General features: G+C 42.2%; 2 protein-coding genes across 7 annotated transcripts in view; one reads left to right on the top strand and one right to left on the bottom strand.

Moving 5' to 3' along the window:
* The window catches only part of MLH1 (mutL homolog 1), a 48439-nt gene extending 43051 nt beyond the window's left edge, over positions 1-5388 (bottom strand). Inside the window, exons 1-3 of one of the 6 annotated variants that reach the window (XM_041734271.1) lie at positions 5232-5388; positions 3214-3304; positions 855-953 (exon numbers count right to left, since the gene is read on the bottom strand). In XM_041734271.1, the coding sequence (XP_041590205.1) occupies positions 855-953; positions 3214-3304; positions 5232-5347 (306 nt within the window). In that variant the 5' untranslated portion in view covers positions 5348-5388. Of the gene's footprint in view, positions 1-770; positions 954-3213; positions 3305-4871; positions 4888-4963; positions 5113-5231 lie in introns of those variants that run through there. The other 5 variants (XM_041734275.1, XM_041734273.1, XM_041734274.1 and 2 more) reach the window with 5 other exon arrangements.
* Positions 5389-5654: 266 nt separating this feature from the next.
* Positions 5655-13516, top strand: EPM2AIP1 (EPM2A interacting protein 1). Its single transcript, XM_041734292.1, has one exon. It carries the CDS (start codon positions 5832-5834, stop codon positions 7656-7658), a length of 1827 nt encoding a protein of 608 aa, XP_041590226.1. The 5' UTR covers positions 5655-5831; the 3' UTR covers positions 7659-13516.
* Positions 13517-13785: the final 269 nt, after the last annotated feature.

Raw genomic sequence — 13785 nt, 5'->3', positions numbered from 1 at the left:
GGTGCCCCAACAACTACTTCCTAAAACTGTCAAATAACAAATATGTTCAAATATCTGTCTCAAAATTTTTCTTTTTACAGTTTGCTCAAATCAGGATCCAAGTAAGATGTATGCATTGGAGCTGGTTCATATGCTTCTTAAGCCTCTTTTTATTTTTTTCTTTAGAGTAAGCAAAAGGGCTCAAGACAGGGGTGGGGTGGGGCAGAGGGAGAAGAGAGGGACTCTAATGCAGTCTCTATACCCAGTGTACAGCCCAAGGTGGGGCTCGACCTCACGAACCTGAGATCATAACCTGAACTGAAATCAAGAGTCTGAGGCTTAACCAACTGAGCCACTCAGGTGCTCCAAGCCTCTTTTAATCTACAGGTTTTTGCTTGCTCCTCCGCTTTTCTTCATTGTAGTTTATTTGTTGAAGGAAACAAACAAGACTTTTATCATGTAGTTTCCTAACTTCTGTATCATTTACCATGCTCCCTTGCTTCCTATATTTTCCCAGTACTGGCATTCAGGAAGTACTAATCAGATTCACATTTGATAATTTGACAAAAAAAAAAAACAAACAAAAAACCCGTTGTAGATGGTGCTGCATTCTCTATTAAAATACACCTAACATCTTGGAAGGAGGGAAGGGGGAGCTGTATCTGTAGATAAGATAGTTTTCAGTGTGTTAAAGTACTTATGAACAATCCTTGGTTTTGGAAAATAAAATGTAATTAAGTTTGTTCAATTTGCATATATTTAACATGTAAAAAGCATCATATCTTATTTACCTCTGTTGAGAAACATATGTTGACCAATGGCAGAAATGTCATCACAGGAGGATATTCTACACATTTCTTTAATCTTCAGCTTACCTCACCTCGAAAGCCATAGGTAGAAATACTAGCTAAATCCTCAAAGGACTGCAGTTTACTTGTAGTGAACCTCTCACACACAATATCCAGATCTTCTTTCTAGAAGATACCAAAAATAAGTAAACAATTATGGTATTCATTTTTCCAAATCTTGAATTCCCCTTTTCTTGACTGAATCCAAGAAGAAATCCCTCTTAAAAAAAGAGTTATCAGCAGTAACTTCCTCACTTGGCATCCAGAATGCCACACACTGTCCTGATGTCCCTTCTCTCTCACTAGTCACATCTCTCATTTGCATTTGCTGGTTCCATCTCATCTTTGACTTTGGAGTAACCCAGGACTCCAGCCTTGGACCTCTTTGCTGTCTACACTCACTCTCTTGATGAGTTTTACCAGCCACATGAATTTTATAGAAATCATTATTATTAGAAACCTTTTTATTAAAAATCTACAAAGGCATTTAATTACAGTAAAATATACATTAAAAAACGTCACCATTGTAACCATTTTTTAAGATTTTATTTATTTATTCATGAGAGACACAGAGACAGAGACACAGGCAGAGGGAGAAGCAGGTTCCATGTAGGGAGCCTTGATCCCAAGTCTCCAGATCAGGCCCTGGTCTGAAGGTGGCACTAAACTGCTGAGCCACCCGGGCTGCCCTAACCACTTTTAAGTGTACAGTTCTGTGGCCTTAAGTGTATTTGCACTATAGTCCAATCATCACCATCATCCACCTCCAGAACCCTTTCATCCTCCCAAACTGAAACTCTGTCCCTGTTAAACGATAACTCTCCATCTTCCCTTGCCAAGCCCCCCCTGCAACCACCATTCTACCTTCTATGAATGGGACTACTCTAGGAACCTCCTAGAAGACAAATCATATAGTATTTGTCCTTTTGTGACTGGCTTATTTCACTTCACATAATATCTTCAGGGTTCATGCATGTTGCAGCATGTGTCTGAGTCTGAATTCTCTGTAAGGCTGAATAATATTTCAATATATATATATATATCACATTTTTAAATCCCCTCATCTATGTAAACCTGGGTTGCTTCCAGCTTTTGGCTATTGTGAATATGCTGCTATGAACTGGGGTGTACAAGGTGTACAAACCTCTTCAAGACCTTGCTTTTAATTCTTTGGACTACTTACCAGATCTACTGAATCACATGGTAAATCTTTTTAATTTTTTTCAAGGATCAGCAGGCTATTTTCCATAGTGGCTACACTATTTTACATTCCCACTAACAAATGCACAAAAGTTCTAATTTCTCTATATCCTTTATAATACTTGTTATTATATTGTTTTTATAATTGCCATGCTAACAGGTGTCAAATAGTATGTCATAACTACTTTTACTCATATTTCCCTAATGACTTGTAACGTTCAGCACCTTTCCACTGGAGTCTCATGGTTTTTAATGCCATTAAAATGCAACACACTAAATTTTTATCTACAGTCCAAACCTCTACCCTGCCCTCCAGACTCACACAGTTACTCAACTAAGAGCCATCTCAAGTTTAACATGCACCCAAATGAATTTCTGATCTGCCTCAAATGTGTTTCTTCCATAGGCTTTCTCATCAGTAAATGGCAACTCTTTTTTTCCATTTGCACAGGCCAAAACCTTAAAATCATTCTTGACTCCTCTTTCTCCTACACCATGCATCAGCATATTCTGAGAGCTTTGTCTTCATAATCAATGCAGGATCTCAATGCTTCTTGCCTCTCTACTGCAACCAAATTGGTCCAAGGCACAGTCACCCCTCTCTTGGATCCTCCAAGAGTCCTTTTCTCACTGCCTTTGTCCTGTCCTGCTATAGACTATCTTCTATGTTCTAAACAAAGGGTTCTTATAAAACTCACCAAGCCATGTCACCTCTTTGCTCAAAACCCTCTCACAGTATCCCACCTTATTTAGACTAAAAGTTAAAGATTTTACAAGGGCCCATGGGGTCCATTATGACCAGCTTACTCATCTCCTACTATTTCTCCATTTCTTCACCCTGTTAGAGGCCTCATTCTGGCCTCCTTACTGGTCCTTAAACAAGTCAAGTGTACTTCCATTTCATGGTCTTTGCATGTTCTCTCTGCCCAAAACATTCATCCTTTAAGCAGCCTCATGACTCTATACTTGGCCTTACTTTCCTGAATAAGTGTCCAGCTTTGACTTGGTACTCAATATATATTTATCACTAGTATTGAATATTTCAGTTAAAAAAAATCCCATCCACAAAAGCCCAGTTTCCCAGAAACAGAACAGAGAAACAGAACAGAGAAGGGCTCTCAGTCACTTCCTGTAGATGTATCCCACAGAGCACACAAACAGCCTGCTCCTCTGAGGTTTTACTTACCCTAATCCCAGTGCCATTGTCTTGGATCTGAATCAACTTGAGGCCTCCCTCTTTAACAACCACTTGGATACTGGTGGATTTTGCATCTAAACTGGCAAATCAAACAGAAAAAAAATTATTATTCTCCAACTATTCTAATGTACGTATTTTAATATGAGCCAAACTGTAAGAACAAATTCCCAATAAATAGAAGACTGATTAATGTGTTTTTCCTCCATTTTTCACAGACTCTGTGACTACACTGTAATGAGTTTACATGCTGTGTGAGAGAGGGGGAAGAGAGAGGCATGAGGAGGCATTTCCAATAAGACATTCAACATCATTTCTGTTCCTCTGGGAAAGTAAGTGAAGTTAAAAGTAGGATCATTTTACCATGTGCCTACTTCTTACCTTCTTCTCAATTAATTTTGTCATTTATTACTTCAATTTTATTCAGCCTCAGGTTCCCAAGTGACCCTAATAAGATGCCATTTCAAAAAACCATTTGTATTTCTCTATTTATTCCCTTTTAAGAAAATTCATTTTGTGGGGGACAGAGAGAAAAATGGCAATGCAGAAAGTTGAGAAGCCAATAAATCTTTTGTACTTTCAAAGAGTAGCCAACAATCACAGAGACCACAGACTACGGAAAACAAATTCAGTCTGTGGCTGCAAGAGAAAGAAAGGTAATCTGCTCCTCAAGCAGAAAAGTCTTTCTTCTAAAATAAGGCAGTAAGGGGCAGCTGGGTGGCTCCGTGGTTGAGCCTCTGCCTTAGGCTCAGGTCTGGGGGAGGGGCCCGGGGAGCCCGAGATCTAGTCCCCATCCGGCTCCCCGCAGGGAGCCTGCTATTCCTTCCGCTTCTGTCTCTCATAAATATATAAAATCTTTTTTAAAAAATAAGACAATAAGTTACTTAAATGTTAAAGACCTTCCTCAGAAGCCCATGAATTGAAGTCTTGATTTGCATATTAAAAAGAGCATAACTGGACTCCACACAGAACCAATGATAGGCCCCTCCGCTAATATGCGGGTCTGGTTGTGCGTGGAGCGGCAGCGAATCGCCGCGTCGGGGAGCCCCGGCGTGGACGGGGCAACCCGCTGCCTCCACCGGAGACGAAGGGACAGGCGCCGGCCGCTCCCGCCCGGGCCCGCCTCCCGGTTCCCTTCCCTCAGAGGCCCTGGCTGCCCCGTCCCTTCAGTCCCGCTCCCCGAGCGCTGGTTTATGTTTTCACAACAGATCTCCCCACGCCCACCAGTCTTCGTGGGTCATTTTGTTCTTTCACCGTTATTTATTTTGCTAGCATCAATTGAGTTCAGCACGAAGGTAACGCTTAGGTACATCATGAGCACGTCTTTTTTGAAGTTTATGGTTGACACCCGCCTTTCTCTCCAGGTTTTTAACCTCTTCCTTCCAGTGACACGGCTAAACTTAAGAATCCACGGGAAACTCCCTAAAATCAGGAATCTTCGATGTGCCCTCCCCAACCCCCCAAAAAACACTAAGAAAGGAAAGGGAGGAAAACACTAAGTTGGGTCACTAATTTGGCAATAGGAAAATCAAAAATTAAACCCAAAGTCCGTTGGCCTGTTCTAAATCCTCGACAATTTACTTGGAATAAAAAGAAAACGAATTGAACGGATTATTTTTGGAATAAACAAGGAACGTTAATACGCATACCACGGTACCCTCCGAAGCATGAAGAGATTTCCACCACCACCCCCCCCACGAAAATGTGTATGCATTTAAAATTTCGCCCCTTCCGCACATACAAGTTTAAAGGCGGCTCCAGGTAACTGACGGCGCCATTACAACAGTACTACGTAGCCCCCACTGGCGGACCCCATAGCCCTCTCGCGAGAGCGCCCAGGAACTCGCGTTACGCGGGAAGCAAGGAGGCAGGATCCCGCGGCAACTGGCGCCGTGCGCATGCCCGTAGGCGCCTCCGCCCGGGGCGGGGAGGCGTGTCCGCACTCCATCCTGAAGAGGGGCCTGTTAAGTCGTAGCTGATCAGGAAGCCCGGCTCCACTCCCTCCGTACCAGTTCTCAATCATCTCCTTGATGGCATTAGCCGGCCGCTGGATAACTTCCCCTGCCGCGATGCGGTTCACCACTGTCTCGTCCAACCGCCGAATAACCCCCGCTACGAGCGACATTTTGGCGCCAGAGAAGCCTAAGCCCCGTCGAGACGCTCACCGGAAGTGACTTCAACCAATCACCTCAGGGTTTCGTGCTCGCGTCTTTCCACCAAGTTTGTTTACGCGGTCTTGTCCCACCTCCCCTCGGCAGTCGCTGCGGAGCACGGGAGCTCTTGATTGGGCAGCCGCCTGCCAGTCAAGTGCCCTCAGTCCGCGGGTGGCTGGGTCTCTCGGTCCAGTCCTAGAGCACGGCTTCAGGCCGCCGGCTACAAGCGTGTGCGCCTGCGCCCTGTCCGCTCTCCCCATTGGCTCGCTCCTGGGCTAAGGCATACGAAATCTGCAGCCAATAGGAAGGCGGGGGCCGCAGACGGAGGTTGGTGTCCCCCTGCTGGGGTGATTTGGCGCAGAGCGGAGGAGGCGCCTGCTCCCGCTCCCGCTCCCGCTCCTCCCCTCTCCTTGCGGCCTCTCGGAGGTCGGCCCTATTCTTGTGGCCTGCAGTAAGATGTGGATGACGCCCAAGAGGAGCAAGATGGAAGTCGACGAATCTCGCGTTTTCCGAACCGAGTGGACCCAGCGCTACTTGGTGGTGGAGCCCCCGGAGGGGGAGGGGGCCCTGTGCCTGGTCTGCCGCCGCCTGGTCGTGGCCACCCGCGAACGCGACGTCCGGCGCCACTACGAGGCCGAGCACGACTACTACGAGCGGTATGTGGCGGAGGGCGAGCGCGCGGCGCTGGTGGAGCGTCTGCGGCAGGGCGACTTGCCGGTGGTCGCCCCGCTCACCCCCGAGGAGAGGGCTGCCCGCGCAGGCCTCGGGCTCGCCCGCCTCCTGGCCTTGAAGGGTCGCGGCTGGGGCGAAGGGGACTTCGTGTACCAGTGCATGGAAGTGATGCTGAGGGATGTCCTGCCCGATCACGTAGGCGTTCTGGATGGTGTGGACTTATCTCCGGAGGTCACGCGGCAGAGGGTCCTGAACATTAACAAGAACCTACGCAGCCAGCTCTTCGACAGAGCCAAGGACTTCAAGGCCTATTCCCTTGCCTTGGACGACCAGGCCTTTGTGGCCTACGAGAACTACCTGCTGGTCTTTGTCCGCGGCGTGGGCCAGGACTTGGAGGTGCAAGAGGAGCTTCTGACCATCATCAACCTGACTCGCCACTTCAGCGTTGGTGCCCTCATGGCGGCCATCCTTGAGGCCCTGCAGACGGCAGGGCTTAGCTTGCAGCGAATGGTTGGACTGACCACGACCCACACTCTGAGGATGATCGGTGAGAACTCGGGACTGGTGTCGTACATGAGGGAGAAGGCTGTAAGCCCCAACTGTTGGAATGTTATCCATTATTCAGGATTCCTGCACTTGGAACTGCTGAGCTCCTACGATGTAGACGTAAATCAGATCATAAATACTATCTCAGAATGGATAGTTTTGATTAAGACCAGAGGTGTTAGGCGCCCCGAATTTCAGGCTTTACTGACTGAATCTGAATCGGAGCATGGCGAAAGGGTTAATGGACGATGCCTGAACAATTGGCTTAGGAGGGGAAAAACTCTAAAACTAATATTTTCCCTGCGGAAAGAGATAGAAGCATTCTTGGTGTCAATAGGGGCAACGACAGTCCATTTCACAGACAAGCAGTGGCTTTGTGACTTCGGCTTCTTGGTGGATATTATGGACCACCTTCGAGAGCTCAGTGAGCTACTGAGAGTCAGTAAGGTCTTTGCTGCTGCTGCCTTTGATCATATCTGTACCTTTGAAGTGAAGCTGAATTTACTGCAGAGACATATTGAGGAAAAAAATCTAACACACTTTGCAGCCTTCAGAGAAGTTGTTGATGAGCTTAAACAGCATCTTAAAGAAGATCAAAAAATATTTGATCCTGATAGGTATCAAGTGGTGATCTGTCGTCTACAGAAAGAATTTGAGAGACATTTCAAGGACCTCAGATTCATTAAAAAGGACTTAGAACTGTTTGCAAATCCTTTTAACTTTAAACCTGAATATGCACCTATTTCGGTAAGGGTGGAGCTAACAAAACTTCAGGCGAATACTAACCTTTGGAATGAATACAGAGTCAAAGACTTGGGGCAGTTCTATGCTGGATTGTCTGCTGAATCTTACCCTATCATCAAAGGGGTTGCCTGTAAGGTGGCATCCTTGTTTGATAGTAATGAAATCTGCGAAAAGGCTTTTTCGTATTTGACTCGAAACCAACACACTTTGAGCCAGCCATTGACAGACGAGCATCTCCACGCCCTGTTTAGGATTGCCACAACTGAAATAGAGCCGCATTGGGATGACCTTGTGAGAGGAAGAAATGAATCCAATCCATAAGCCTTGGTAGTACAACACTGAGACACTCAAAGAGAATCTTAATCTAAGAGCAAACATTTGTCTGATTATTCAAGTTAACTAATTTGGATTGTGGCAAGTTTATTCATCCAACTTGATCACGATTCAGATTCTTCTGACATGTTTTTTTTTTTTCATCTCAAGAGGCAGCATGGGACTGAGACATGCAAACACCTTTTTTAAAAATTTAATTTAATGACAAAGTCATTGTCTTTTGCTTTTATGATATAATTGTTTTTAAAGAAGTTCATTATTGATGTGAGTTGAATTAGAAGTATGTTTTGAAGAAATTTTAGCTCTTATTTTAACAAAGTGTTAAAATTCTGATGCATATGGTCTGAAGTAATCAACTCCTTAAATGTATGTTTGAGCCAGTTTGCAGAAACTCACATAGCAAGTTCAGAAGTTTCTGAAAAGGAAGAACGTACATACAGTGGAGGTATTTTGTCTAATTATCAAAATGTTTGAGACTATTTTTTTTAAACATTTTTCTGAGTCTGAAGTAAATACAGATTTCTCTCACCCCCGCCCCCTCCTGCCCTATCAATAATATTACCAGTAGAAGAAAATAATCATACAAAATTTTAGTTAGAGGAGTAAGAATTATTTTTAAATTGCTGGTTTAGGAGGCTTCCTGCATTTTGGAAATCAGACTATCCAGTTATTGGGGGTCTCCCCTGAATTTTTCACACTTGGGTGCTGTTTTATCAGCTTGCCTATTAAAGGACTACGGTAAGTATAGAATCTTAATGGTTGCCCATTAGTAGTAATTCTTTATTCTACTCCAGACAAGTTTGGCCCTATCAAAAAAGGATGACAATAAGATTATTAAGGTTATTGCTCTCCAGGATCAGGAGGTGTGAGATATTTTAGCTTTATGCATGGGTGTTACTGCTTTATAAAGAAATCCTGTTTAAAGGGAACTCTTTATTTTAAAGTGATATGACGTCAGATTGTCTTAGCTGCTGGAAGTGGATTTATTATAGAACTTAAAACTGCCCCACACATTTTGTATTTAAGATAGTGCACAAGTAGAAATATTTGACTCTCAAGCAGTTTTATTAACAGATTGTAGCAAATCCATATTTCTAGTGAGACATCTGCTTTATGCTAAAACAGTAATTTTCAAACTTCTGTTAACCATAAAAAGGAAATCTTGCGGTAAGCTAAATATAAAAAATGAGTTAAAAGCAGGACCCAACTTAGAGGTCCTTTCAAGTACAATTTGCAAACTTGTGCTAAAGTCCTGTCTTCACTATTGTAACACGCTATTCTGTGGTCACTAATCCAGCAAATTCATGGAACCAGGATGCAACCAACAATTTAGAAGGAATTGCCTGAGTAATCAAAATAGATGTCATAGAGCTCAGGAACCAAGATTGTGTCAGTGGTTCTCAACCAGAAGCAGTAAGTCCTGTTTCCAGAGGTTGTTGGAAAACAGGGTTTTTTGTTGTTGTCAGACTGATCTGGGGGGATTTTGCTGGCATTTAAGCATGAAGGACCCCCCACCCCACCCAGCGCCCCTGCAGTACATAGGACAGTCAGGCACAATGGAGAATTATGCTTCCCAAAGTGCCAGTAGATTCCCCGTCGTAGATTATTTTAATTTGAGGGACAGGGCAAATTACCAGTAGAAGCAGGATGAGAAAGGCAGGTCAGGCAAGCTGACACTACTTGTAGGGGAAACTAATTCCAGCATTCCAGGTTTGGCTGATAAGGTGAGGTAAAGGCTGTGATAGATTCCTGTAGCTCAGAGTAGCATTTATAAGTCAGTTTTATATTGAACCAGACTAAAGGGCTCTATTCTGTTAAACGTAATTAGAGCAGAAAAGCAATTATTTAACAAGCTAGTAATCGAGAATGGTCAAGTTGATATTTTTAGTTAACAGGCAGTAAGCTTAAATATCTGGGAAAACAGTGAAAAACCAACCAACCCCCTCCACCCACACCCCCACCCACACCCCAATCTACCGGTAATTTGCCAGTAGTTTGGAGCATTCTCTTTAATGGCATTTGCTTTACTAAAAGTGTTTGGAGGACCTGCTTCTGCTTTCCTACTCTAGTTCCTAAAATATTGAAGTCTTGTACATTTTGTGAAGTTCCACTATATATTTTGCTTAAGGTAATAAAACTAGTTTGCATCATGTAGTCACTGAGTTGGGGTGGAGATAAAGCTAAGGATTTAAAATTGACCCTAAATAATAGAGAATTTGCTATAAACTAGTCTTGTTTGTAAAAAAAAAAAAAAAAAATGTGTGTATATTACTGTTTTCTGTATTAAGTAATTCTGTAACTGCATGGCAGTCTTTTAAATTTTGTTTTGTTTTTACAAAATAGTTGTTACTGGTCCTGTTGTATCAGTGAATATAGTTAAAATAAGTATTATTTTTTTAAAAAAAACTTTTGTCCCTATATCTCCCACTCCTACTAGTTTTCTGAAAAGCTTTGTCTGTATTCCCAGTCTGTCAGTGCCGCTCAAACTACTCTACCCAGCTAGATCCTTGTCAGCATTCTTACCCTCTTTGACACCACTGACTACTCTTCCTTGAAGTACTTGTATATGTTGGCTTCAGGGGTAGCTACTATCTGCAGGTATGCTTTCTCAGTCAGCTTCGTAAGCACTTCTTTCCCTTACATGTTTGTGTTCTTGTGATTTTAAAATTTTGCTTCAGAGCTACTTTCTCCATCATCTTAGCTGCTCTCATCTCTGTCCGTGGTCAGTTACCATCTATATGCAAATGACCCCCAAATTCATATCTGCTTTCTAGGCCTTTCCTAATTCACATATCTGTCTAATTGCTAACTCAAATCACTTTGCTGTCTCATGGACACCACAGCATGCCATTGATCTTGCCCCCAACCTGCTCCTCTTCTGTTCCCTCTTTCAGTGGATGGCGCTACTGCTACCAGTTGCCCTAGCCCAAGCCAAAAACTGATCTATCCATGACTCTTCATCACATCTGCTCACAAAAACCTTTGTGTTAAGTCTACTGTCTAAGGTTTTTCTCACTTCTCCAGTGCTACCATGCTAATTCAGGCCATCAGCCTACCTAAATTATAGCAACAGCATCCATGTTAGTCTCTTTTTCTCTGGTTTTGATCCTTTTTAACGCTGTAGCCAGATTGTTCCAAAAGACATACCTGGTCACATCTCTCCACTGCTTTCACCACTGCATAGGGTACGATACAATTTCTGTTCATCTTTGAGGTCTCAGTTTAAATACCACCTCCTCTAGGAAGCCTTCACTGATGCCCTCTAGACCAGGTGCTCCCACTGCGCACTCTCTCTAAATACCCTTTTCTTTTCCCAGCCTCACACTTGGCACATTTTGTTGCTACGTCTTTATTGATCACTGTTAGACTGTAAGCTTTCCGAGGGCAGGGACCGTGCCTTGCTAGCTGTTCTGTCTGTAGTGCTTAGCACAATGTCTGGCATTCCAATAAATGCTTGGATGAATAAATATGCGTGTAGTGTTTTCTGATCTTTGAAGCCCTTTCACAGTCTCATTTGACCTTCACTGAGGTCTTCCTGCCTTAGTTTCTTGGGTCATTATTATTCACATATTACGAATTAGGAAATGAAACTAAGTTCTTTGTGACTAGAGAATTGTATTCCCAGAATTTAGCTCAGTGCTTGGCATGTGGCTCAATTATTTATTATGTGAGTGTTGTTGAGGAAACAATCTTAGGTTGCAATTTGCCCTAGTAAATGTAAGTAGTAAAGCCAGGATTCAAACCCAGGTATACTTACATAAATCTATGGAATGTTAAGAAGTCTTAGTTTTGTTTCTTTTTCTTTTTCTTTAATTTTCAAAGGTAGAGTTCCAAAGGAATGTAGATGAAAAAGGTTGGACAGCTATTTAGTGAACTAAAACAATAAATACTTCAGTAATTAAAAAGTTACACTCAGCATTAGAAAAAGATAATGCTGTTTAAAATATTCATTTTCTTTTTGTAAAGTATCAATCCTAGAAGAAAATGGCATACTATTTACTTGCTACTTTCCTTTACAGATGATTTCTGGCTCTTCTGGGATTTAAAAGTAAGTAAATTTGATAAAGTATTAGAGGAATGACTCTGTCTTCCTGGTGTCCCTAGATACCCAGTTCTCTTGCTTTCTTGCCTATAGAGTGTCCTCATCAATTCTCCAAGGATGATGACCCAAAAGTAACATGTAGTCAAAGTGTATGTCTTAGATTTGCTGTATTTCTTTGCTTTCTTGTTCACGTGCCTCTGAACTTAATATCTGGGTAACTGGGGCTTTTGGGATGTTGTGGAAGAACTATACCCATAGTCTTTTTTTCTCCTTGAGCCATTTTGTCCAATTTAAGGGATTAACCAGTGTTACACTTAGTTGGACTTTGAGTCTGAGGCACATTAGCTCATCCAGAAATCTTAACAGTAGGTGTGATAGTCATCCAGTGATCTTTGCTGCAAAACTGAATTTTAGTGGGTTTCTTTAATTCTTTGAATTAAAGAATTTCTCTTTAATCTTTTCATAATTGAGAAGTGGCCTCATCCTATCTAGTAAGTACTCAAATTTGTGAACTCTACCCCCGTTCATTTCTGCTTGCAAATTGATGAATTCTGAGGTCATCTCTTTTCTATACATTTTGTCAAATGCAGCCAACAGCAACCATAAAACATTTTGTTTTCCTTCCCGCCCCGTTAGTAAAGGATAGATTCTGTGCCTTCCAGGCTTTCCCAGGAGACAGTTTCACACTCCATAACATGATTTGCCCTGTAAGTTATTTCTTCCATCCTCTGGTAACAGTTTCCTGAATGCCTACCAACTAAGCCAATGTGTGGTATGTGTAAGGTTTTTATTTAAATGGTGCCAATTTCTGTATCAAGATGGACAAAGTTGTCATAGAATAACAACCACAAAATCTCAATAACTTTTCTCTTGCAACTTGGCTAGGGACTTTGCTTGAGGTCAAGGGTCACCAAACTGCAGTCCACAGGCAATTTCCATCCTGTTGCCTGTGTCTGTAAATAAAGTTTTATTGGAAGACAGCCTTTCCCACTTATTTATGGCTATGGCTGCTTTTATTCTATGATGGCAGAATTGAAATAGCTGTGACAAAGAATGCATGCCTCACAGAGTCTAAAATATTTACTATGTGACCCCACAGAAAATGCTCACTGATCCCTGCTCTAAGTTGTCCTCATTCTGGGACTCAGGTTAACCTAGCAGATAGCATGTATGATGTGGCTGCTCATTTTGGGAAATGAAAACAATACAGCAAATCCCTTACAGGCTCTTAAAGCACTTTCACTGACCAAAACAAATCCCATGGTCACACCAAAGTTCAAGGAAGAGTGTAATCCTTCCATGTGCCTCAGAAGAAAACCAGAAATATTTGGAAGACAGCACTAGATTAACACATGGTTATATCTCTCCATTTATATAATTTCTTTAAAAATATTTTTTTATTGAGGTATATTCACTAAAGTGTAAATATTAAATGTATGCTTCAGTGGATTTTTATATACACCCTTGAGCCCATCACCCAGATCAAGACACCAAACATTTCTAGCACCCCAGCAGATGCCCTCATGTCCCTCTTGCACACAGAAACTCTATTCTGACCTTTATCACCATAGTTTGCTTTTGTCTTTTCAAAGCTTCATGTAAATGTAATAATTATATGTGCTCTTGTGTCTTTTGTTCAATACTGTGTGACTCATCCATGTTGCATGTAGCAGCAGCATTTTTTACTTCTGTGCAGTATTCCATTGTAGGACTGTACTGCAATTTATAAATCCATTCTACTGTTGATGAAAATTTTGATTGTTTCCAGTTTGTGATTATTATGAATAAAGTTGCTATAAACATTTTCGTATCTGTCTTTCAGTGAATATGTGCACACACTTCTCTTGTTATACTCTGGTATATACCCAACTCCCACACTATCCTGTAATTATTCATACAGCAACCAGAGTGATCCCTGTTGTAAAATATAAATCAGACCACGATTTATCCTCTGCTCAAAATCTTCCAATGGCTTAGTATTATAATTAGAATAAAATCCAATGTCTTTATTGTGGTCTACAAAATCCTGAATGATCTGCACCCCAACGTAACCCCTTTTTCTCCTCGGTCTTC

Source organism: Vulpes lagopus, chromosome 19, assembly GCF_018345385.1.
Source record: "Vulpes lagopus strain Blue_001 chromosome 19, ASM1834538v1, whole genome shotgun sequence".
Classification (NCBI taxonomy): domain Eukaryota; kingdom Metazoa; phylum Chordata; class Mammalia; order Carnivora; family Canidae; genus Vulpes; species Vulpes lagopus.
The sequence above is the reverse complement of the archived record's forward strand: the minus strand, read 5'-3'. Positions and strand labels throughout refer to the sequence as shown.